Consider the following 24,985-nt stretch of genomic DNA (forward strand, 5'->3'; position numbering starts at 1 on the left):
TACTTTGCCTGAACCTATGTCTCTAATATCACCTTTTTCTATCTTGTAGGTAATTTTAAATTCCGTTAATATTGACACGCGTAAACTGCTGAACTTTTGTGCATTTGTGCAGTACCTTAGAGATCGTGAACAAAAAATGAAGATGGCTTTTACCAGTTTGGACACCAATGAAGACGGTATGTTTCTATACAGTTGGCAAACTTGTTTATCCAAGAATAAACTATGTTTTGGTAAAGGTTTATTTTTAGATACTTGGCTTTGAAAGGTGATAGAAACCTCACTTATTTAATCCTGTTACTGGTTTTGCTGTTATTTCTTCTAAGGGATAATTTTAAATGTTGGCATTTAATTAGCAAGTATCCTTCAAAAATAAAAGCCACCAGCAAAAAAGGCTGTACCTTTTGAACAATATGCTTTTCAGCTGAGAGTCTGAGGGATAGTTAGAACATTTTGATAAAGTTTTTGCATGAGCACAGTCTACATCTGGACATTGGTGACAAAGCTGTAGCACATGAGATGAGTGAAAGCTAAGTAAAGAGTGGGGAAGAGTGTTCCAGGATGAGGAGGTGGCTCTTCGGGAGGCTGTGGCCACCCAGGAGAGCAAGTCATATCTGAGAGCCCGGAGGAAGGCAGGTGAAGGCGAAAGCCCAGAGCCAGGAGAGGGCTAGCAGATGGGGCTGGAGAGGCAGGCACAGGCAAGATTCTATACTGGATCCTAGAGGGAAATGGGGTGGGAAGATACTGATGATTTTTCAATAGGAGTAATACTATCAGATTTACATGGAGCAGGGATTGGCATCTGGACTAAAATGGGACTGTGGTGATGGCAATAAATGACTTGGAAGCCATCAGAGGGATAATTAGGCATGGAATATAACAACAAGGAAAGGAAGGGGGACAGAACAATTGAAGCCATGTTCAAGGATGGTATTATTATTGATATGAGAAACAGCATGTGGATTCTTCTAGCTCTTTGTGATATTTTGGCAAATAGGAGAAATAATTGGGATACTTATGACTTGTGGAATGTGCTGTTATAATGTGCTAAATCTTATTTGATTCTGTGTGTTTTCAAACTTTCCAGCTGATTGTCCTTTTCTTTATTCCTTTGAAGGAGTGATTGATACTTCAGAAATTGTTGATGCTCTCAAGGTTATAGGTGTAAATATTTCTGTAAAAGAGGCACAGAAGATTATTGAAAGGTTAGTTCTCATATATGTGTTTACATCCAAAAATTATTTTTATTTACTTTAAATCCTTTTTAATAATAAAAGTGATAGCTGGGAATTTTAGAAAAGTGTGACTAATAGCTTATACTTATTGGACATCTGTCCATGAACACTCTTCTCAGAAGTTTACATATGTTAGCTCATTTAATCCTCAAAAGACTTTAGAACCAAAAATCTATTGTGTCCCTCATTTCAAATAGTAGAGTTAAATATAGCTTGCCTAGGCTCACCATAATACATTTCCCAAAGTTAACCCGTTGATAACATTTTAGTGCATATATTTACTGCTTTGTGTAAGATTATATACTTTTGTATTAGTCAACAAACCAATCAACCAATCAACAAACCAATCAAGTGTATATCAATCAGATATTGATTAACCCTTGTAGCTAGGCATGTGCTAGCCAGTGAGGGTGCAAGGGAACAGTCCTGGTCCCTACCCTTATTGAGACAGAGAGAACGAGCGAGTGAGGGGGAGAAAGAGATTGAGAGAGAGAGAGAGAGAGAGAGAGAGAGTATGTGTGTGTGTATATGTGTGTATACACAGTGAGAAGGCAGTTGCAATGTGGCAAGGATTATGATAGGAATATATAGAGGGGCCGGCGCTGTGGCTCAGTGGGTTAACACCCTGGCCTGAAGTGCCGGCATCCCATATAGGCACAGGTTCGAAACCCGGCTGCTCCACTTCTGATCCAGCTCTCTGCTATGGCCTGGGAAAGCAGTAGAAGATGGCCCAAGTCCTTGGGCCCCTGTACCTGCATGGGAGACCCGGAGGAGGCTCCTGGCTCCTGGCTTTGGATCGGCACAGCTCTGGCCATTGAGGCCAATTAGGGAGTGAACCATCAGATGGAAGAGCTCTCTCTCTCTGCCACTCTTCTTTCTGTGTAACTGTGACTTTCAAATAAATAAATAGATCTTTAAAATAAAACAGGAATATATAGAACAACAAAGTGTGACCAGGAGAGAATGCTGAACTCTATTGAACTGTACTGCACTTCTGCTATTTGATCTGTTTATATAATTAATTAGAAGAATAGATTTCCTAACAGAAAGCATTTCTGGGATGAGGCTAACTTGTTAAGAATAACTTCATACAGGAGCATATACAGACCATAAAGGGAATAATATAACAAATAACCATATTCATTGTTGGATTTGTTGTATTTAACATTTTACCATATTTTATTAAATTTTAAAAAATAAATAAAACATTACAGTTAATGTTTTCACTGTTTGTCTCTAAACCCATTTCCTTCCTTTGAGAAGTAACCACTTCCCTGAACTTCTTATGCCCATACAGATTTTTATATGTGTATATGTGTTATTATGTTTGTATTCTTAAAATATGTGATACTGTTTCTCATGTTTTAAGACTTTAAGTTGTGATATAATGCATACATATTTTTTGATCACTATTTTCTAATCCTCCCACTTGGGAAGTTTGTTGCTGTTGATGTCAATGCACATAACTCTACTTCAATCATTTTAGTCACTGTATTGGTTCTATTTTATAAATTTAATGTGATTCACTTATGAATTTTCTTGATGATTATTGTTTAGGGTTTTAAAAAATTTTTGTTTTGTTGCTAATAGAAAACAGTATTGTAATGAATAATTCTTGTGTACTTCTCCTGTGTCTCTTACGTTACTTGTAATGGAGTTGTTTGGATATGGGGCATGAACACATTTAACTTTAATGAGATATTCCAAATTGCTCATCAAAGTTGTTGTACTTGTTTAGATTCCTGCCAGAAATGTATTCCCAACCCAACACTTGATACAGTGATTTTCCAATATTTTAAAATTTTCCAAATATAAGGTCATAAATCTTTAATTTATTTTAATGTAATTAATTATGTTTATCATTACTAGCAAGACTGAATATTTCTGCATGTATTCAGTGGCCATTTGGATATTTATTTTTTTGTGAATTAGCTGTTCATACCTTTTGCATATTTATCAACTAGATTGGTTGTCTTCTTTTTTAAATTTTTGTTTGAGAGACAGAGAGACACAGAGAGAGCAAGACAGGCAAGAGAGAGCTCCCATCTGCTGGCTCACTTCCCAGATGCCTGTAACATCTGGGGCTGGGCTGGGCTGAAATTCCCAAGCTTGGAAGAAATTCAGGTCTCCCGGAGAGGAGGCAAGATGGCGGAATAGGAAGGGAGCACACTGATAGTCCGGGGAGAGATAGTTTAATAAAAGTGGAGATACTGCAGGTTCAAGGAAGAGTAGGGGAGGAAACAGCAGAAGAAACTCTTCCGGAACACGTGATTCACAGCGGACCTGCGTGGAGAGCGTAGGAGCCCACAGTTCGGGACACCAGCGGCAGACTCAACACACCAGCGCTGGAACGCGAGGTGAGCCGAACCTCAATAGCCCGAGACACCGGCAGGCAAGTGGAGAGAGGAGACTAGAGGGAACGACCCCCGGGGGGAGGGGGGGAAGTTCACCAGGCTAACTGAAAGAGAGAGAGAGAGAAAAAAAAAGGTGACTGGTACGGACACGGGTTTCTCTCTCTCCGCTCACCTCTCAAGGGCGAGCAAGACAAAGAGCAGGCGCCATCTTGGACACACGTCATAAGCAGAGTGACCTCAGGTCTGCACTGGCCCTGAGCCTAGCAGAAAAACCTGACTCTGGGCGGGGCGAATTAACAGGAGATTAGGACCTAGTAAATTTGTGGTGCTACTGAACTGAGACTGTGAAAAAAGAGATGGTGGGGGAGAGAACTCACGGAATTCACGTGAGCACTCTCCAGAGACGCTACAATTCCGTAACTTTGGCAACTCAGTGGGAGACTGAAGGAGAATTTGAGCCCACTCTGAGGGCCGAACAGATTCCCTGTGTGGTCCTTGGGAAAGAGCTTCCGATCTCTGGCTCCTGTGGGTATATCATTTGCCTGCTAACTACCTCCAACTTCATTCAGCTGTGTGGAATTACTTCCCTTTTGAATCAAAAAAAAGAAAGAGAGAGAGAGAGATTTACCACGCCTAACCTGGGAGTGTCACCTTTGGCACACCAAACAGAGCTCTCAGGCCACACCCATCTCAAGCCCTAAGGCTCCATCAAAAACAGATAGTCCACTTAATCTAGAGTCATAGTATAACAAGAAAAAGCACCACAGTGAAGAAACCAAATATCTCCAATATGCCAAATAACAAACGCAAAAACCGAGGTAATAAAAACAAGGAAGTCACCATGATGCCCTCAAATGAAAAAGACACCCCAATTCAAGATTATGAAGATGATGACATAGAAGAAATGCAAGAAGCAGATCTCAAAATTTGATAAGAACATTAAGAAGTTCTCAAAAACAAATTCTTGAACTATAGAAATCCTTAATGGACAAGATAGAAAATCTCTCTCATGAAAATGAAATATTAAGGAGGAATCAAAATGAAACGAAACAACTAGTACAACAGGAAACTGTGAAAGTGACTGAAGTGAAGAATTCAATAGATCAAATGAAAAACACAATAGAGAGCCTTACAAACAGAATGGGTGAAGCAGAAGAGAGAATATCGGACTTAGAAGACAGAGAACAGGAAAGGATACAGTCAGACCAAAGAAAAGAAGAGGAAATTAGAAATCTAAAACATATTGTCAGGAATCTTCAGGATACTATTAAAAAACCCAACATTTGGGTTCTAGGAGTTCCTGAAGGCATGGAGAGGGAGAAAGTATTAGAAGGCCTTTTTAGTGAGATATTAGCAGAAAATTTCCCAGGTTTGGAGAAGGACAGAGAAATCCTAGTACAGGAAGCCCACAGAACCCCTAATAAACACGACCAAAAGAGATCCTCACCACGACACGTTGTAATTAAACTCTCCACAGTGAAACATAAAGAAAAGATTCTAAAATGTTCAAGAGAGAAACGTCAGATTACTCTCAGAGGATCTCCTATCAGACTCACAGCTGACTTCTCATCAGAAACCCTACAAGCTAGGAGGGAATGGCGAGATATAGCCCAGGTACTAAGAGAGAAAAACTGCCAGCCCAGAATATTATATCCTGCAATGCTATCATTTGTGAATGAAGGTGAAATAAAGACTTTCCATAGCAAACAGAAATTGAAAGAATTTGTTGCCACTCGTCCAGCCCTGCAAAAGATGCTTAAAGATGTGTTACACACAGAAACACGGTCATCAATATGAAAGAAGATAAAGGAAGGAAACCTCACAGCAAAAGATCACAGGGAATTCAAAGCATATATTAGAACTTATCTTTGGCAAATGGCAGGGCAAAGTTACCACTTTTCATTAGTCACATTGAACGTGAATGGCCTGAACTGTCCAGTTAAAAGACACCGATTGGCTGATTGGGTTACGGAACAAAACCCATCTATTTGCTGCTTACAAGAAACACATCTTTCCAACAAAGATCCATACAGACTGAAAGTGAAAGGCTGGAAAAAGATATACCATGCCAACAGAAATGAAAAAAGAGTGGGCGTAGCCATCTTAATATCGGACAACATAAACTTTACCACAAAAACTGTTAAGAGAGACAAAGAGGGGCACTATATAATGATTAAGGGATCAATACAACAAGAAGATATAACAATTATCAATGTATATGCACCAAACTACAGGGCACCAGTTTATCTAAAAGATTTGTTAACGGACTTAAAGGGAGACTTAGACCCCAATACAGTAGTACTGGGGGACTTCAATACTCCACTCTCAGAAATAGACAGATCAATAGGACAGAAGATCAACAAGGATACAGTAGATTTAAACGACACTATAGCCGAAATGGATCTAACAGATATATACAGAACTTTCAATCCTACAGCTAAAGATTTTACATTCTTCTCAGCAGTACATGGAACCTTCTCTAGGATTGACCACATACTAGGCCATAAAGCAAGTCTCAGCAAATTCAAAAGAATTAGAATCATACCATGCAGCTTCTCAGACCATAAAGGAATGAAGTTGGAAATTAGCAACTCAGGAATCCCTAGAGCATACGCAAACACATGGAGATTGAACAACATGCTCCTGAATGAACAATGGGTCATAGAAGAAATTAAAAGAGAAATCAAAAATTTTCTGGAAGTAAATGAGGATAACAACACAACATACCAAAACTTATGGGACGCAGCAAAAGCAGTGTTAAGAGGAAAGTTTATATCAATAGGTGCCTACATCAAGAAATTGGAAAGGCACCAAATAGATGAGCTTTCAATTCACCTCAAGGATCTAGAAAACCTACAGCAAACCAGACCCAAATCTAGTAGGAGAAGAGAAATAATTAAAATCAGAGAAGAAATCAACAGGATTGAATCAAGAAAACATTACAAAAAATCAGCCAAACGAGGAGCTGGTTTTTTGAAAAAATAAACAAAATTGACACCCCATTGGCCCAACTAACTAAAAAAAGAAGAGAAAAGACCCAAATCAATAAAATCAGAGATGAAAAAGGAAATGTAACAACAGACACCACAGAAATAAAAAGAATCATCAGAAATTACTACAAGGACTTGTATGCCAGCAAACAGGGAAACCTATCAGAAATGGATAGATTCCTGGACACATGCAACCTACCTAAATTGAACCAGGAAGACATCGAAAACCTAAACAGACCCATAACTGAGACAGAAATTGAAACAGTAATAAAGGCCCTCCCAACAAAGAAAAGCCCAGGACCAGATGGATTCACTGCTGAATTCTACCAGACATTTAAAGAAGAACTGACTCCAATTCTTCTCAAACTATTCAGAACAATCGAAGAAGAGGGAATCCTCCCAAATTCTTTCTATGAAGCCAGCATCACCTTAATTCCTAAGCCGGAAAAAGATGCAGCACTGAAAGAGAATTACAGACCAATATCCCTGATGAACATAGATGCAAAAATCCTCAATAAAATTCTCGCCAATAGAATGCAACAACACATCAGAAAGATCATCCACCCAGACCAAGTGGGATTTATCCCTGGTATGCAGGGATGGTTTAATGTGTGCAAGACAATCAATATGATACACCACATTAACAGACTGCTGAAGAAAAACCATATGATTATCTCAATAGATGCAGAGAAAGCATTCGATAAGATTCAACACCCGTTCATGATGAAAACTCTAAGCAAACTGGGTTTGGAAGGAACATTCCTCAATACAATCAAAGCAATCTATGAAAAACCCACAGCCAACATCCTATTTAATGGGGAAAAGTTGGAAGCATTTCCACTGAGATCTGGTACCAGACAGGGATGTCCACTCTCACCACTGCTATTCAATATAGTTCTGGAGGTTCTAGCCAGAGCTATTAGGCAAGAAAAAGAAATTAAAGGGATACAAATTGGGAAGGAAGAACTCAAACTATCCCTTTTTGCAGATGACATGATTCTTTATTTAGGGGACCCAAAGAACTCTACTAAGAGACTATTGGAACTCATAGAAGAGTTTGGCAAAGTAGCAGGGTATAAAATCAATGCACAAAAATCAACAGCCTTTGTATACACAGACAATGCCATGGCTGAGGAAGAACTTCTAAGATCAATACCATTCACAATAGCTACAAAAACAATCAAATACCTTGGAATAAACTTAACCAAAGACGTTAAAGATCTCTACGGGCCGGCGCTGCGGCTCACTAGGCTAATCCTCTGCCTAGCGGCGCCGGCACACCGGGTTCTAGTCCCGGTCGGGGCGCAGGATTCTGTCCCGGTTGCCCCTCTTCCAGGCCAGCCAACTGCTGTGGCCAGGGAGTGCAGTGGAGGATGGCCCAGGTGCTTGGGCCCTGCACCCCATGGGAGACCAGGAAAAGCACCTGGCTCCTGGCTCCTGCCATCGGATCAGCGCGGTGCGCTGGCTGCAGCGCGCCAGCCGCGGCGGCCATTGGAGGGTGAACCAACGGCAAAGGAAGACCTTTCTCTCTGTCTCTCTCACTGTCCACTCTGCCTGTCAAAAAAAAAAAAAAAAAAAAGATCTCTACGATGAAAATTACAAAACCTTAAAGAAAGAAATAGAAGAGGATACCAAGAAATGGAAAAATCTTCCATGGTCATGGATTGGAAGAATCAATATCATCAAAATGTCCATTCTCCCAAAAGCAATTTATACATTCAATGCAATACCAATCAAGATACCGAAGACCTTCTTCGCAGATCTGGAAAAAATGGTGCTGAAATTTATATGGAGGCACAAGAGACCTTGAATAGCTAAAGCAATCTTGTACAACAAAAACAAAGCCGGAGGCATCACAATACCAGATTTCAGGACATACTACAGGGCAGTTGTAATCAAAACATCATGGTACTGGTACAGAAACAGATGGATAGACCAATGGAACAGAATTGAAACACCAGAAATCAACCCAAACATCTACAGCCAACTTATATTTGATCAAGGATCTAAAAATAATTCCTGGAGCAAGGACAGTCTATTCAATAAATGGTGCTGGGAAAATTGGATTCCCACGTGCAGAATCATGAAGCAAGACCCCTACCTTACACCTTACACAAAAATCCACTCAACATGGATTAAAGACCTAAATCTACGACCTGACACCATCAAGTTACTAGAGAACATTGGAGAAACCCTTCAAGATATTGGCACAGGCAAAGAATTTCTGGAAAAGACCCGGGAGGTACAGGCAGTCAAAGCCAAAATCAACTATTGGGATTGCATCAAATTGAGAAGTTTCTGTACTGCAAAAGAAACAGTCAGGAGAGTGAAGAGACAACCAACAGAATGGGAAAAAATATTTGCAAACTATGCAACAGATAAAGGGTTAATAACCAGAATCTACAAAGAGATCAAGAAACTCCACAAAAACAAAACCAACAACCCACTTAAGAGATGGGCCAAGGACCTCAATAGACATTTTTCAAAAGAGGACATCCAAATGGCCAACAGGCACATGAAAAAATGTTCAAGGTCATTAGCAATCAGGGAAATGCAAATCAAAACCACAATGAGGTTTCACCTCACCCCGGTTAGAATGGCTCACATGCAGAAATCTACCAACAACAGATGCTGGCGAGGATGTGGGGAAAAAGGGACACTAACCCACTGTTGGTGGGAATGCAAACTGGTCAAGCCACTATGGAAGTCAGTATGGAGATTCCTCAGAAACCTGAAGATAACCCTACTGTTCGACCCAGCCATCCCACTCCTTGGAATTTACCCAAAGGAATTTAAATTGGCAAACAAAAAAGTGGTCTGCACCCTAATGTTTATTGCAGCTCAATTCACAATAGCCAAGACCTGGAACCAACCTAAATGCCCATCAACGGTAGACTGGATAAAGAAATTATGGGATATGTACTCTTTAGAATACTATACTGCAGTAAGAAACAATGAAATCCAGTCATTTGCAACAAAATGGAGGAATCTGGAACACATCATGCTGAGTGAAATAAGCCAGTCCCAAAGGGACAAATTCCATATGTTCTCCCTGATCGGTGACAACTGACTGAACACCAAAAAGGAAACCTGTTGAAGTGAAATGGACACTATGGGAAACGGTGACTTGATCAGCATAGCCCTGACTGTGAATGAACAACTTAATACATTATCCCTCTTAGTAGTTTTTTTGTCTGTTCTACTTAATATGACTGGTTTAATTCTGTAATTAATACACAGTTATTCTTAAGTGTTGAAAATTAACTGAAATGTGATCCCTGTTAAACATAAGAGTGAGAATAAGAGAGGGAAGAAATGTATAATTTGGGACATGCTCAAGCTGACTTGCCCCAAATGGTAGAGTTAGAAACATACCAGGGGATTCCAATTCAATCCCATCAAGGTGGCATGTACCAATGCCATCTCACTATTCCAAGTGATCAATTTCAGTTCACAATTGATCATAATGAAAGGACTAAGAGTCAAAGGGAGCACATAAACAAGTCTAGTACGTGCTAACACTAACCGATAGAATAAATAAAGGGGAGAGTGATCCAACATGGGAAGTGAGATACTCAGCAGACTCATAGAATGGCAGATGTCCTAAATAGCACTCTGGCCTCAGAATCAGCCCTAAAGGCATTCGGATCTGGCTGAAAAGCCCATGAGAGTATTTCAGGCATGGAAAGCCAAGACACTCTGGCAAAAGATCTCTGTGAGTGAGATCCCAGTGGGAAGAACAGGTCTTCAAAGAAGGAGGTACCTTTCTCTGAAGGGAGGAGAGAACCTCCACTTTGACTATGACCTTGTCTAAACAAGATAAGAGTCGGAGAACTCAAGGGGCTTCCATAGCCTTGGAAACTCATGACTGGTGCATAGGGAGATTACTGATGCCATAGACAGGAGTGTCAATTGGTAAAGTCAACAACAGGAGTCACTGTGCACTTACTCCTCATGTAGGATCTCTGTCCTTAATGTGCTGTGCATTGAGATTTAATGCTATAACGAGTACTCAAACAATATATTTCACTTTGTGTTTCTATGGGGGTGCAAACTGTTGAAATCTTTACTTAATGCATACTAAACTGATCTTCTGTAAAAAAAAAAAAAGAAATTATCAATTCCCAACTTGACTCTCACTGGGATTAAACATGACAATAGGTCTGATCTGATTTCATCATCATTTAAAAAAAATCATCTATTATTTTTCACTTTAAGTTCCTGTGTGGGAGCAAACTGTTGAAACCCTTACTTGATGTATACTAAGCTGATCTTCTGTATATTAAGATAATCGAAAATGAATCTTGATGTGAATGGAAGGGGAGAGGGAGTGGGAAAGGGGAGGGTTGTGGGTGGGAGGGACGGTATGGGGGGGAAGCCATTGTAATCCATAAGTCGTACTTTTGAAATTTATATTCATTAAATAAAAGTTAAAAAAAAAAAGAAATTCAGGTCTCCCACAGGGTTGGCAGGAACCCAATTACCTGAGCTGCTACTGCTGTCTCCCAGGGTCTGCATGAGTAGGGAGACGGAATCAGAAGCTAGAGTTGGGTATTGAACTCAGGTACTCTGATAAGGAATGTACTTATCTTGATGGGTAGGTCAAATATCCATCTCATTGTCTTTTTCTTAATGGCTTGTTTTTTTTTTTATCTGAATATTAACTCTATGGTGATATACACTGCAAATGTCTTTTCCCAGCTTGTTGCTTATTTAAAAGTTTTTAAAAAGATTTTCCTTGTGCAGAAAATTTTGATTTTAATGTAGTTATGTTTGTATATTTTATATTTTATGGTTGTGCTTTTGATAGCATGAAAATAATTCCTTACCTTGGAATATACCTAGTAAAGATACAGTTTAAACCTTCTTGTATTTCACATTTCTAAAAAATTTTCATTTGTAATTGATTTTGTGTATGGTGTGGAATGGGGATCCAAGTTCATTTTTTCTATATAATTTGTTGTTCTATCACAATTGGTTGACTAGCCTATCCTTCTCCCACAGATTTCAAGTTACTTCTGTCATATATTAAATTTACATCTGTGTATGCATGTATTTCTGGTTTTTTTTTCTGTTACACTAGTTGTTGTCTATTATACATGAAAATACATGTCTTAGTTACTATCACTTTATAATACATCTTGATATCTTCTGTTTCTTCTTTTTATTTTTTTTAAAGATTTATTTTATTTATTTGAAAGTCAGAGTTATAGAGAGAGGTAGAGACAGAGAGAGGTCTTCTATCTGCTGGTTCACTCAGATGGCCGCAATGGCTGGAGCTGCACCGATCCGAAGCCAGGAGCTTCTTCTGGGTCTCAAGCTTCTTCTGGGGCCCAAGGACTTGGGCCATCTTCTACTGCCTTTCCAGGCCATAGCAGAGAGCTGGATCAGAAGAGAAGCAGCCAGGACTAGAACCGGCGCCCATATGGGATGCCGGCACTTCAGGCCAGGTCTTTAACCTGCTGTGCCACAGCACCGGCCCCTCTTCATTTTCTTTTTAAAATATTTATATTACTTTCTCTTTAATATAATATTAAAAATACTTATTTTTTGAAAAGCAGAGTGTCAGAGAGAGAGAGATATCTTGCATTCACTGGTTTAACTCCCCAAAATAGCTGTAATGGCCAGGACTGAGCTAGGCTGAAGCTAGGAGTTAGAACTCCAACCATATCTCCCACATGGATGGCATGGACCCAGGTATTCTGCTGCTTTCCCAGGCACATTAGCAGGGATTATGGTGGGACAGCTGGGACTTGAACTAGCACTCTGATATGGGATGCTGTTGTCATAGGCCGAGGCTTAACCTGATGCGCCACAATGCCAGCCCTGTGTTTCTTCATTTTCACACACATGCCTACACATATACACATCCCCAAACACACTCTTTATAGAATTTAAATTACAATTATTGAATTTATAGGTTAATTAGGAGAATTGGTATAAATGTTAGATCTTCTCTTCCATGAACATTTTATATCTTCATTTATTTAGATTTTTTTCTTTTAACCAAAAAGACCAATGAAAGTATTGAAAAATATTCATTGGCTATGAAATATGGGAGATTTTGGTGATCTTAGTAAAAGCAGTTTCAGAAGTATGGTGAAGAGTCAAGTCAGATTGCACAGAGCTGTTGACTGTGTAGGATGTGAGCATGTGGGGACTGTAACTGGCTTACTGATTTGGGAAATTTAGATAAGAAGGAAGGCACAAATAAAACATCAAATTTTCGTGTTTTTAAGTTTTAAAGATGAGAAAGAGTTGAGAATAATTAGCTATTAGTAAAGGTGTGTGGATATGTTGTAGAGAGAAGAGAGCTGATTGAGTCCATGAGGATGGCATCTACAGCTGAAGAGGGAGAGTCATCAGATAAAAGTTAACATTTCATCCTCTGAGTTTAGAGTACAGGTGGTGAGGATGAAAGTGGTAGAAGGAAGCTTACTCAGTTGCTAACTAATATTCACTGGTGTTTACTATATGCCTCGCATGCATCTACATGCTAGGTTTGCATTAGTGAAGGGAATAGGTAAAAATCCTTGCTCTCATGGAGCCCTCAATCCAAAAGGAGAAAAACAATAAATTAGGTGATAACTATCTACATTCAGTGGATTGTTTGTTGTTGTTGAGCTTCTTGGGCTCTTTATAGATTCTGGATATTAATCCTTTATCAGTTGCATAGTTTGCAAATATTTTCTTCCACTCTGTCAGTTGCCTCTTCACTTTGTTGAGTGTTTCCTTTGCAGTGCATAACCTTCTTAGCTTGATGTAATCCCATTTGTCTATTTTTGCTTGTATTGTCTGTGTTTCTGGGATCTTTTCTAAGAAATCTTTGCCTTTGCCAATGTCTTACAGAGGTTCCCCAATGTTTTCTTCTAGTAATTTGATGGTATCAGTTCATAGATTTAGATCTTTGATCTATTTTAAGTTGATTTTTGTATAAAGTATAAAGTAGGGGGTCTTAATTTTATTGATTTGAGTTTTCTCTTTTTTTTGGGTTATTTGGGCCAAAGGTGTATCAATTTTATTTTATTTTTTTCAAAAAACCAGCTCTTCATTTCACTGATCTTTTGTATAATTTTTTGGTATCAATTTTGTTTATTCTATAATTTTAATTATTTCCTTTCTCCTACTGATTTTGGGTTTGGCTTGTTGTTTTTCCAGGATCTTGAGATGCATTGGTAGATCATTTATTTGATGATTTTCCAGTTTCTTGATTTAGGCACTACTTGCTGTAAACTTCCCTATTAACACTGCTTTTGCTGTATCCATAAGTTTTTAGATGTTGTGTTGTCATTTTCATTCATTTTTAGAAATTTCCCTTTTGATTTCTTCTGTGATCCACTGTTCATTCAGGAGCATGTTGTTCAGTCTCCAGGTGTTTGCATACTTTTTAAGAGTTTCTTAAGTTGATAATTTGCAGCTTATTCCACTGTGGTCATCAAAGATATATGGTATGATTTCAGTTTTTTTTTAATTTTCTAAGACTTGCTTTATGTCTAGAATATGATCTATTCTAGAGAAATTTCATACATTGATGAAAAGAATGTGTATTCTGCAACTGTGGGATGAAATATTCTGTAGATATCAATTAAGTCCATTTGGTCCACAGTGTAGATTAGCTGTGTTGTTTCTTTGTTCCTTTCCGATTTAGTTGATCTGTCCATTGATGAAAGTGGGATATTGAAGACCTCAATATTAGTGTATTGGAGACTATGTCTCCTTTTAGATCCATTAAAACTTTTTTTTAATTTATTTTTTATTTTTGACAGAGTGGACAGTGAGAGAGAGAGAGACAGAGAGAAAGGTCTTCCTTTTGCCATTGGTTCACCCTCCAATGGCCGCCACGGCCGGCGCACTGTGGCCGGCGCATTAGGCTGATCCGAAGCCAGGAGTCAGGTGCTTCTCCTGGTCTCCCATGGGGTGCAGGGCCCAAGCACTTGGGCCATCCTCTGCTGCACTCCTGTGCCATAGCAGAGAGCTACCCTGAAAGAGGGGCAACCGACACAGAATCCGGCACCCTGACCGGGGCTAGAACCTGGTGTGCCGGCGCCACTAGGCAGAGGATTAGCCTATTGAGCCACAGCGCTGGCGCCGGCCCATTAAAACTTTTTTTTAAGATTTTTTTAAAAAATATTTTATTTATTTATTTATTTATTTTTTTGACAGGCAGAGTGGATAGTGAGAGAGAGAGAGAGAGACAGAGAGAAAGGTCTTCCTTTGCCATTGGTTCACCCTCCAATGGCCGCCACGGCCAGTGCGCTGTGGCCAGCGCATCGCACCGATCCAATGGCAGGAGCCAGGTGCTTATCCTGGTCTCCCATGGGGTGCAGGGACCAAGTACTTGGGCCATCCTCCACTGCACTCCCTGGCCACAGCAGAGAGCTGGCCTCTAAGAGGGGCAACCGGGACAGAATCCGGCGCCCCGACTGGGACTAGAACCCGGTGTGCCGGCGCCGCAAGGTGGAGGATTAGCCTAGTGAGCCACAGCGCCAGCCCAAGATTTATTTTTATTTATTTGAAAGAGTTGCATAGAGAGGTAGAGCGAGCGAGAGAGAGAGAGGTCTTCCATCTGCTGGTTCACTCCCCAGATGGCTGCAATGGCCAGAGCTAAGCTGATCCGAAGCCAGGAGCCAGGAGCTTCTTCCAGGTCTCCTACTTGGGAGCAATATCACCATGACAGGGCCTGGAGCCGTCTGCTGTCACCTTGCTCTCAGAAACTGGCTTATCCTCCAGCCCCTGGCAATAGGAGTCATGGGTGGTGTCCCTGCTTGCTGCTGTGTGTTTGAACTGATCACACTGTCAATGGAGTCTCTGTTCTTTCTATAGAATTTCCACTGCAAACTTCTCTCCCTTGGGCACTCACTTCCTCTGCTTTTCTTCTCTTACCTTCCCCTGGCCAAAATCATATGTCTTTTCCCTATTCAGCCATCTTGGAATCCAACCACACTTTCTTTATCCATTTATCAAGTAATGGACATCTAGGTTGATTCTATATCTTGGCTAATATGAATAATGCTGCAATGACAGGGTATTTCCTTGATAATGCTGATTTCAGTTCCTTAGGATATATAACCAGAAGAGTGATAGCTCGATCATATGATTGATCTGTTTGTAGTTTTTTGAGGAGTGTTCATACTGATCATAAATGCTGTACTAATTTTCATTACCACCAACAGTGTATAAATGCTTCCTTCTCTCCACATCTTGGCCAGTGTTTGTTATTTTTTTTGTGTATGTGTATTTTTGCTGTTAGCCAGTCTAAGTAGAGTAAGATGATATCTGATTATGGTTTTGATTTGGATTTCCCTGATGACTAGTAAGACTGAATATTGTTTTCACATAGTCATCAGCCATTTGTGTTTCTCCTTTTGAGAAGTATCTATTCAGATCCTTTGCCCATTTATCAACTGAATCATTTAATGTTTTCTTAGTTTATTAATTCCTGAATAATATTCTAGATATTAATCCTTTTTGCATGAATAGTTCACAAATATTTTTTCCTATATTGTTGGTTGTCTCTTCCCTCTGTTGATTGTTTTCTGTGCAGAAGCTTCTTAGTTTGATATAATCCCATTTGATTTTTGCTTTTGATGTGCATGCTTTTTTTTTTTTTTTTGACAGGCAGAGTGGATAGTGAGAGAGACAGAGAGACAGAGAGACAGAGAGAAAGGTCTTCCTTTTTGCCGTTGGTTCACCCTCCAATGGCCGCCGTGGCCAGCGCGCTGCGACCGGCACATCGCGCTGATCCGAAGCCAGGAGCCAGATGCTTCCCCTAGTCTCCCAAAGACTTGGGCCATCCTCCACTGCACTCCTGTGGCATAGCAGAGAGCTGGCCTGGAAGAGGGGCAACTGGGACAGAATCCGGTGCCCCGACCAGGACTAGAATCTGGTGTGCCGGCGCTGCAAGGCAGAGGATTAGCCTGTTGAGCCGTGGCGCCATCCCAATGTGCATGCTTTTGAAAACTCTTTTTAAAAGTCTTGGCTATACCAATATCTTGAAATGTTTTCTCTATGGTTTCTTCTAATAGTTTCATAGTCTCAAGTCTTACATTTAGATCTTTGATCCCTTTTTTTTATATAGGGTGAGAGATAGGGGTAGGAGAGTTCAATCTTCTGCATATCCAGTTTTCACAGCACCATTTATTGAAAAGACTGTCCTTTTTCCAGTGTATGTTTTTGGTACCTTCATCAAAGATCAGTTGGCTGTAGATATGTGGATTAATTTCTAGGGTCTGTATATTGTTCCTTTGGTCTATGTGTTTTTGTGCAGTAACATGCTGTGTTTGTTATAATAGTACTGTAGCATGTCTTGAAATTTGGTATGATACACAGCAGACCCTAGAACGGCAGATGTCCTAAACAGCACTCTGGGCTCAGAATCAGCCCTTAAGGCATGCGGATCCGGCTGAAAAGCCCATGAGAGTATTTCAGGCATGGAAAGCCAAGACACTCTGGGGAAAAAAAAAACCTAAATGAAAGATCTCCGTGAGTGAGATCCCAGTGGAAAGAACGGGTCATCAAAGAAGGAGGTACCTTTCTCTGAAGGGAGGAGAGAACTTCCACTTTGACCATGGCCTTGTCTAAATATGATCAGAGTTGGTGAACTCAGGGGGCTTTCATAGCCTTGGCAGCTCATGACAAGAGCCTAGGGTGATTACTGATGCCATAAACAAGAGTGTCAATTTGTTAAGTCAACAATAGGAGTCACTGTGCACTTACTCCTCATGTAGGATCTCTGTCCTTAGTGTGCTGTACATTGAGATTTAATGCTATAACTAGTACTCAAACAGTATTTTTCACTTTATATTTCTGTGTGGGAGCAAACTGTTGAAATCTTTACTTAATATATGCTAAACTGATCTTCTGTATATAAAGAGAATCGAAAATGAATCATGATGTGAATGGAAGGGGAGAGGGAGCGTGAGATGGGAGGGTTGCGGGTGGGAGGGAAGTTATGGGTGGGGAAGCCATTGTAATCCATAAGCTGTACTTTGGAAATTTATATTCATTAAATAAAAGTAAAAAAAAAAGATTAAAAAAAAAAGAAATTTGGTATGATAATGCTTCCTGGCTTGTTCTTTTTGTTCAAGTTTGCTTTGACTGTTGAGGGTCTTTTGTACTTCCCTGTGAATTTTAAGGATCTTTTTTCCTAATTCTGTGAAGAATATATCAGTATTTTAATGGAGATTGCACTGAATCTGTAAATTAATTTTTTTTTTTTGACAGGCAGAGTGGACAGTGAGAGAGAGAGACAGAGAGAAAGGTCTTCCTTTGCCGTTGGTTCACCCTCCAATGGCCGCCGCGGCCGGCGCACCGCGCTGATCGATGGCAGGAGCCAGGAGCTAGGTGCTTTTCCTGGTCTCCCATGGGGTGCAGGGCCCAAGAACTTGGGCCATCCTCCACTGCACTCCCTGGCCACAGCAGAGGGCTGGCCTGGAAGAGGGGCAACCGGGACAGAATCCGGCGCCCCGACCGGGACTAGAACCCAGTGTGCCGGCGCCCCAAGGCGGAGGATTAGCCTAGTGAGCCGCGGCGCCGGCCTGTAAATTAATTTTAGTAACTGATATTTTAGTAATATTAATTCTTAGAATCTATGAAAATGGAAGATCTTTCTATTTTTTGGTGTTTTTCTCAATTTCTTTTATGAGCTTTTTGTAATTTTTACTGTGGTCTTCCATATTCTTGGTTAAATTTATTCCAAGGTGGTTTTTTTTTTGTAACTACTGTAAATGTGATTGATCTTATAATTTCTTTCTCTGTGAGTTTATTATTGGTATATAAAAATTCTGATTTCTCTATTTTTATATTCTACAACTTTAATGAATATACTTATCAATTGCTTTAGGTTTCTGTCTCTCTAGAATTATGTCATCTGCAAGCAGGGATAATTTGACTTCTCCCTTTCCTCTTTGTGTACTTTTATTTGTGTCTCTTTCCTAATTGCTGTGGCTAAAACTTCTAGTACTATATTTAATAAGAGCTGTGAAAGTGGACTGCTTCCAGATCTTAGAGGAAATGTTGTTATAGGTTTTACCTATTCAATACGATATTAGCTGTAGATTTTTTGTATGTAGCCTTTATTATGTTGAGGCATATTCTTTCTATACCTAATTTTTCAGTGTTTGTTTTTAAAATCATATATAGATATATAGATATTTAATTTTATTGAATGCTTTTTCTGTGTCTATTGAGGTGATCACATGATTTTTGTCCTTAATTCTGTTGACAGATATATATTTCATTTATTGATTTTTGTATGTTGAACCAGCCTTGAATTCCCTGAGATAAATCTCACTAGATTATGATGAATACTCTTGTTTTGTGTTGTTGGAAATATATTTTTTTAAAAGATGTGACTGCTTGAACACTCATGTTTTGGGGCAAAATAGGGAATGGCATGGCCTGAGAGTGAGAGTCAGGATGATTTGGTGCAATACTTAGCAGTAGTTGCCAAAGAAAATGAGAAAAGAATGGACTGAGATGAGAATCTAAAATTTTGGAAGCAAAATATAAAACATTGTATTTCACTATATTTTGTCAAATTCTTAATTTTATTTGGGGATTTGAGAAATTCTTTGAGAGTTCTTAATTGGTTTGAACTTTTTATATTAATGGAAATTATGTTTTCATGGAAATTTAGTCTTCTTTTGATATTTTTCATATTTGATCTTTATGAATGTTCCCTTCATCAGAAATGGAAATTGCCTTTGGAGATCCATAGCCAGGGGTAATTATTCACTACTGAATATATACTTGAAAAGTTAAAAGATGTTAAAAGATGATGTTATATGACAGAAAAGAGAAATGTTTAAGAAGAAATACAAGGGCCGGTGCGTTGGCTCACTAGGCTAATCCTCCGCCTTGCGGCGCCGGCACACCGGGTTCTAGTCCCGGTTGGGGCGCCAGATTCTGCCCCGGTTGCCCCTCTTCCAGGCCAGCTCTCTGCTGTGGCCAGGGAGTGCAGTGGAGGATGGCCCAAGTACTTGGGCCCTGCACCCCATGGGAGACCAGGATAAGTACCTGGCTCCTGCCATTGGATCAGCGCGGTGCGCCGGCCGCAGCGCACCGGCCATGGCGGCCATGGCGGCCATTGGGGGCTGAACCAACGGCAAAGGAAGACCTTTCTCTCTGTCTCTCTCTCTCACTGTCCACTCTGCCTGTCCAGAAAAAAAAAAAAAAAAGAAGACATACAAGAATATTGTCATGCAGTAATACTGGCTTCCAGTTCTGTAGTTCTTTATAATTTATAAGGCCATTGTACTTAGAACCTCATTTTACACTTTAATAGCTCTGTGTTGAAGGACTTATTCCCATAGAAATAGATGTTAGGTGGATTCTGTATCAGAAAAATAACAATGAGAAGAGTTCAACTATAGCCACAAATTTCTGACATTAAGAATAGAAGATGTCATTGTGATGATTTCTCTGAAGTTTATTGATTATAATTAATTATATTCTTTTAAAAAACATACAGCATGGACATTGATGGGTCACTGACAGTGGACTGGAATGAATGGAGGAAGTATTTTTTATTTAAACCTGAAAGAAATGTTGAAGAAATTGCCCATCACTGGAACCGTTTTACTGTAAGTGACCTTTTTTTTACTGTTTTATGCTATGAGTCATGGTTATAAAAGTGTAGTGAATTATCAACTGTTAGAAAAGTAGGAGGCCAGAAAATCATCTAGTGAGGTATTGCTGATTGAAGGAGTGACACTATGCAACGTTATTTCCTCAGAAATTTGTATGATACCAAGAAAGAACTGGCACATAATATCTACTTCAACCAAAGGTTCAATTTGCAAAAGACACCCATTTATTGAGAATAACTACATACTTAAGAGTCGATGACTGCTATTTAGCACCATCATTCTTTATTGGAGTTGACTATTTACCTCCCTGTAAGTAGGAACTGTGAATTGCTGCTTGCTGTGTCTTGCAGTACTTTCCCAGGAAATATTTTTTGGATGAATGAACAAGTCAAAAATCGGAAGTCTCTTGAAAGAGTGGCAAACTTCATTTTTATAGATATAACACAGTCTGCTTTGTTCTTGTCCCCAACAACACTTAGTGATATATGCTTCCTAATTTCTTAAAATTCTCAAGGTTTCTTAAAATTTTTGCCTGGCAATTCAAGTTATAATCTACACTGTTCTTCAGTATCTCATGATTTATTTATGTATATCTTTCTATAACTCTCTGAAGTAGGGATTATTATTTCTATGTTATGAAAGAGAAAGCCACGGCAGAGAGAGGTTAAGTATAACACCTAAGATCATGAGCTGTAAACCATATTGCCTGATTAAGTTTCTCAGTGCTGCTACTTATTATCCCCGTGACACTGAGGACCTTGCTAAACCTTTCTAAGCCTCACTTTTTCTAGTGATACTGATGATATAATATTACTTGTTGCATGTGAGGATCTATGAGGCAATCCATGTGAGCCACTGAACAAATGCTTGCAATCATGACAAATAATTTTTAATTAAAAATGGTGCAGAGTTCTAACTGGTTAATGCACAGATTATCTGAGATAAGATAAGCATGTTAAATAAGGAGATAGAATTTTCATTGTGATCATCTAATTATTATTTTATTTTAATAGGGAATTGATATGGGAGATAGATGGACTTTCCATCATTTCATTGATGAAGAAAGAAAATCCGGTCTGCTATGGAAGTATCTGTGGGCTGGGGGCATAGCTGGGGCTTGTGCGCGAACATGTACAGCACCTTTAGATCGTCTGAAAACCTTAATGCAGGTATGTGGCATAGTTTGTGTGTATGCTTTCATGTAATTGAATAATACTTGATGCTTTTCAAACTAAGGATTTCAGAGGTGCTAATGTTCTTCTTTGGTAGCCTCATGTGCAAACTACTAATAACTTTCTAGACTCAAAGCTGCTGACCACCTGATGGTATAAAAATCAAATAATACCATGTTCTCATCTATATGCATTTTGGAGTTTAGTGCTAGATTTCTAAATAAATAATGAAAATAGTCTAAGAATCTAGCACTAGCATTTTAGGGAGGGCCAAATTAGGCAAGTTCCTTATTTTTGGAGGGGATGGTGATGAATCCAGACCATCCTCTGATTCCCTTCATGACATGGAAATTGTAACACCAGGATACACAGACTGGTCAAAAGTTGCACTCACTCTTTATTCTTCATAAAAAGCAAAGTTCTGTAGGTGGAAAGTCTTCAATTGTCTGAAAGGTTTTGTGGTCCCTTTGAAGATAGGGCAGGCCATAGAGAGGCTGCCTGAGCCTGGTGACCATGTCCCAGTTGGTCCAACTGTGTGACTGTAATAAGGGGAGCTGGGTCTCTAAATGTCTCATTGTTCTACGCAGGACAGAAATTAGGAGCATAGGACAACATTCAGTTCTTATCTCTTTTTACCTTTTTGAGCCATCAAGGAACTTTTTTTTTCCTGTAATTTTATAGAAACCTACAAAGCAAGCAAGCATACCTGGCTTCTGGTGTTCTGAAGTCAAAGCAGGAGAAAAGAACAAAATACCTTCTATCTGTGACTATTTTTTCATAGAATCCACTTGTTCTCAGCCCTGTGCCTCACTGAATTCTCTTTATTTTTAAGCCACTTTTGTATCTTCTGTTAATGGACTGTATTTTTGTTGTTGTTGTCTTCACTCACAGCCTGGATCATGTTGTTTTGGGCTTAAATATATATATGTATATATGTATGTATATATATATATGTATGCATATATGTATATATGTATATGTACTTCCATATATATATCTATATAAATATTTATTTATTTATTCATGTATTTGAAACTCAGAGTTAGAGAGGGAGAGACATAGAGTTCTTTTATCTGCTGATTTATTCCCCAGATGGCCACAATGGCTAGGGCTGAGGCATGTTGAAGCCAGGAGCCAGGAGCTTCATTCAGATATCCCACATGGGTAGCAGGGGCCCAAACACTTGAGCCATTCTCCCCTGCTTTTCCCAGGCCATTAGCAGGGAGCTGGATTGGAAGTGGAGCAGCCAGGACAGGAATTCCCACCCATGTGGAATGCCGGTGTTGCAGGTGGTGGCTTTACCCGTTATGCCACAATGGGGCCCCTGGGATTAATATTTGTATTTTATTTTATTTGAAAGATAGAATGAGAGAGAGATAGGGAGGGAGAGAGAGAGAGACAAAGAGACAGAGAGAGAGAGAGAGAGATCTTCCATCTGCTGGTTCACTCCCCAAATGGTTGCAACAGTGGTGGCTAGGCCAGGCCAAAGAAGAGTGGGAAGGAAACCAAGTAGTTGGGCCATTGTCTGCTGACTCCTGCTCACTTTAGCAGGAAGGTTGATCGGAAGTGTGAAGTAGCTGGTACTTGAACAAGGCACTCCGACATGGGATGTGGGCATTCCAAGGCAGGTTTAAGTGGGGTGTCATAATGCCACCCCTGGGCTTAATTTTTTTTTTTGCCATACTCATTATATTCAACGTACAGGGCACATTCTCTGATGTCCTCTCAAGGAGCTTTTCACTGCTCACAGGGACCATACTGATCATACTGATTAAAAGCTGGCAGCCACTATTAGCAATCAATTCTCTGAGTTTCAGTAGCTTTAAGTTTCCAGAAATGTTGCTTCCCAGATTGTTCTCTTGAAATGTATACTGGTTCACTCTTTTCACTGAAGGAGGACTATTTGCCATGACCTTGGAGAGCAGGAAAGAAACCGTGTCCATGGCATGTTCCTGTCTATGGCGTGTTCATCTCTGCCCTGTACCTCCCTGAGCTCTGTATGGAGCAAAACAAACCAGAGCCACTTACCATAGTTTTGGACCTTTAACTCTTTCCTGCCTGAGATTTTCGAAGTTCAAATACTATTGAGAGTTTCAAAGTTCTTCCTTTCCTTTTAAAGGCTCAGAGTTTAGAAACAAAGAATGTGAGGATGGTGAGTCGTTTAATGGAGATGGTGAAAGAGGGTGGAGTCGTTTCCTTGTGGAGAGGAAATGGTGTGAATGTCCTCAAGATTGCTCCTGAAACAGCTCTTAAGGTCTGGTCATATGAACAGGTAAAGCTGTGTAAGCCTGCAACAGTCAGTAACAAGGAAAAGTCATTACTTTTTACTTTAAAAAAAAATCGCTTCAGAGGATTACAATGTAAATGGAAAGAGTTATTAAGGTCTATATTGAAATATCATGACAATGTTATATTGTTATACTCATATTATCTTTGCTATATAGTTATAAATTTACTTTCTCTCAGTACTGTTTTTTAAAAAAGTTGTTAAAAATACGTTTTGAGAAAGAGAGAGAGAGAGAACTTCCATTGATTCATTTCTCAAATGCCTGCAATGGACCCCATCAGGGGCTGAACCTGGGAATAGGAACTCAGTGCTAATCTCCTAATGGATGGCAGGAACCCCATCACTTGAGCCATTGCACTGCCTCCCAGGGTCCCCATGGCAGGAAGCTGGAGTCATGAGCAGAGCTGGTATGGAACCCAGATCCTGGGACGTGGAATGTGGGCATCTTTAGCTGTTAGGCCAAATGCCCATGCCAAGCATTCCTTCTTTTTGGTTTTACTGTTTCCTCAATAACAGAGATTTTAGGGATTTGCTCACGTACAGGGAAACTTCACAGTAGTATACTAAATTCACTCAATTCTAACAGGAATTGGTGGAATCAAGGAAGCTGAAATGAAGAAGTGGGCAGAGGAGGGCTTTAGAGATTACAGATTTGTATTTGACATTGAATTCTGACATGTTCTAGCTGTGTGGACTTGGACAAGTTCACTGAACTTGTTCTATGAGCAAGTTCTCTCTCTGACAAGTTCTGTGAACTTCAGTTGTCTCATCCATAAAATGTAGAAAATAGGGGTGGGCATTTAGCCTAGCAGTTAAAATGCCCACATACCACATTTGAGTGTTTGGGTTGAATTCTTGACTCTAGCTTCTGACTCCAGTTTCCTGATGATGCGCACCCTGGGAGGCCATAGTAATGTCCCAAGTAATTGAGTTCCTGCCACTCACATGGGAGACCTGGATGGAGTTCCTGGCTCCTGGCTTTGGCATGCCATCTCTCCTTCCCCTGACCCCGACACTTTCCACACACACACTGTTGCAGGCATTTGAGGAGTGAATCAGCAAATCTGCATGTGATCTCTCTCTCTCTCTCTCTCTCTCTCTCTCTCACACACACACACACACACACTCCTCAAATACATTTTAAAAAGTGTGGAAAGTAATATCTATCTGGAAAATGGCCTGGTCACCTAGTAAACACTCAATAAACAGTGGTGACAAGTGTTACATATAGCATACCACGGGATGCTTTGGGAAAATGATACAGAGGAACCCAAACCTGGTTGAAGTGATAGAAAAGGCCTCTTTGAGGGGCTAACGTTTAACCTGAAACCTAGAGAGTAAGTGGAAAATTTCTAGTCAAA

The 24,985-nt window shown here is 39.9% G+C and overlaps 1 protein-coding gene across 6 annotated transcripts in view; it reads left to right on the forward strand.

The window, feature by feature from the left end:
* The window catches only part of LOC100344331 (mitochondrial adenyl nucleotide antiporter SLC25A24), a 91,846-nt gene that overhangs the window by 46,069 nt on the left and 20,792 nt on the right, over positions 1-24,985 (forward strand). For 4 of the 6 annotated variants that reach the window (XM_051856215.2, XM_051856216.2, XM_008265588.3 and 1 more), the window contains 5 exons: positions 50-176; positions 1,115-1,202; positions 20,048-20,159; positions 21,179-21,334; positions 23,457-23,609. In XM_051856215.2, the coding sequence (XP_051712175.1) occupies positions 137-176; positions 1,115-1,202; positions 20,048-20,159; positions 21,179-21,334; positions 23,457-23,609 (549 nt within the window). In that variant the 5' untranslated portion in view covers positions 50-136. The remainder of the gene's footprint in view (positions 1-49; positions 177-1,114; positions 1,203-20,047; positions 20,160-21,178; positions 21,335-23,456; positions 23,610-24,985) is intronic. The other 2 variants (XM_051856212.2, XM_051856213.2) reach the window with 2 other exon arrangements.

This window comes from Oryctolagus cuniculus, chromosome 7 (genome assembly GCF_964237555.1).
Source record: "Oryctolagus cuniculus chromosome 7, mOryCun1.1, whole genome shotgun sequence".
In the NCBI taxonomy this organism is placed as follows: Eukaryota; Metazoa; Chordata; class Mammalia; order Lagomorpha; family Leporidae; genus Oryctolagus; species Oryctolagus cuniculus.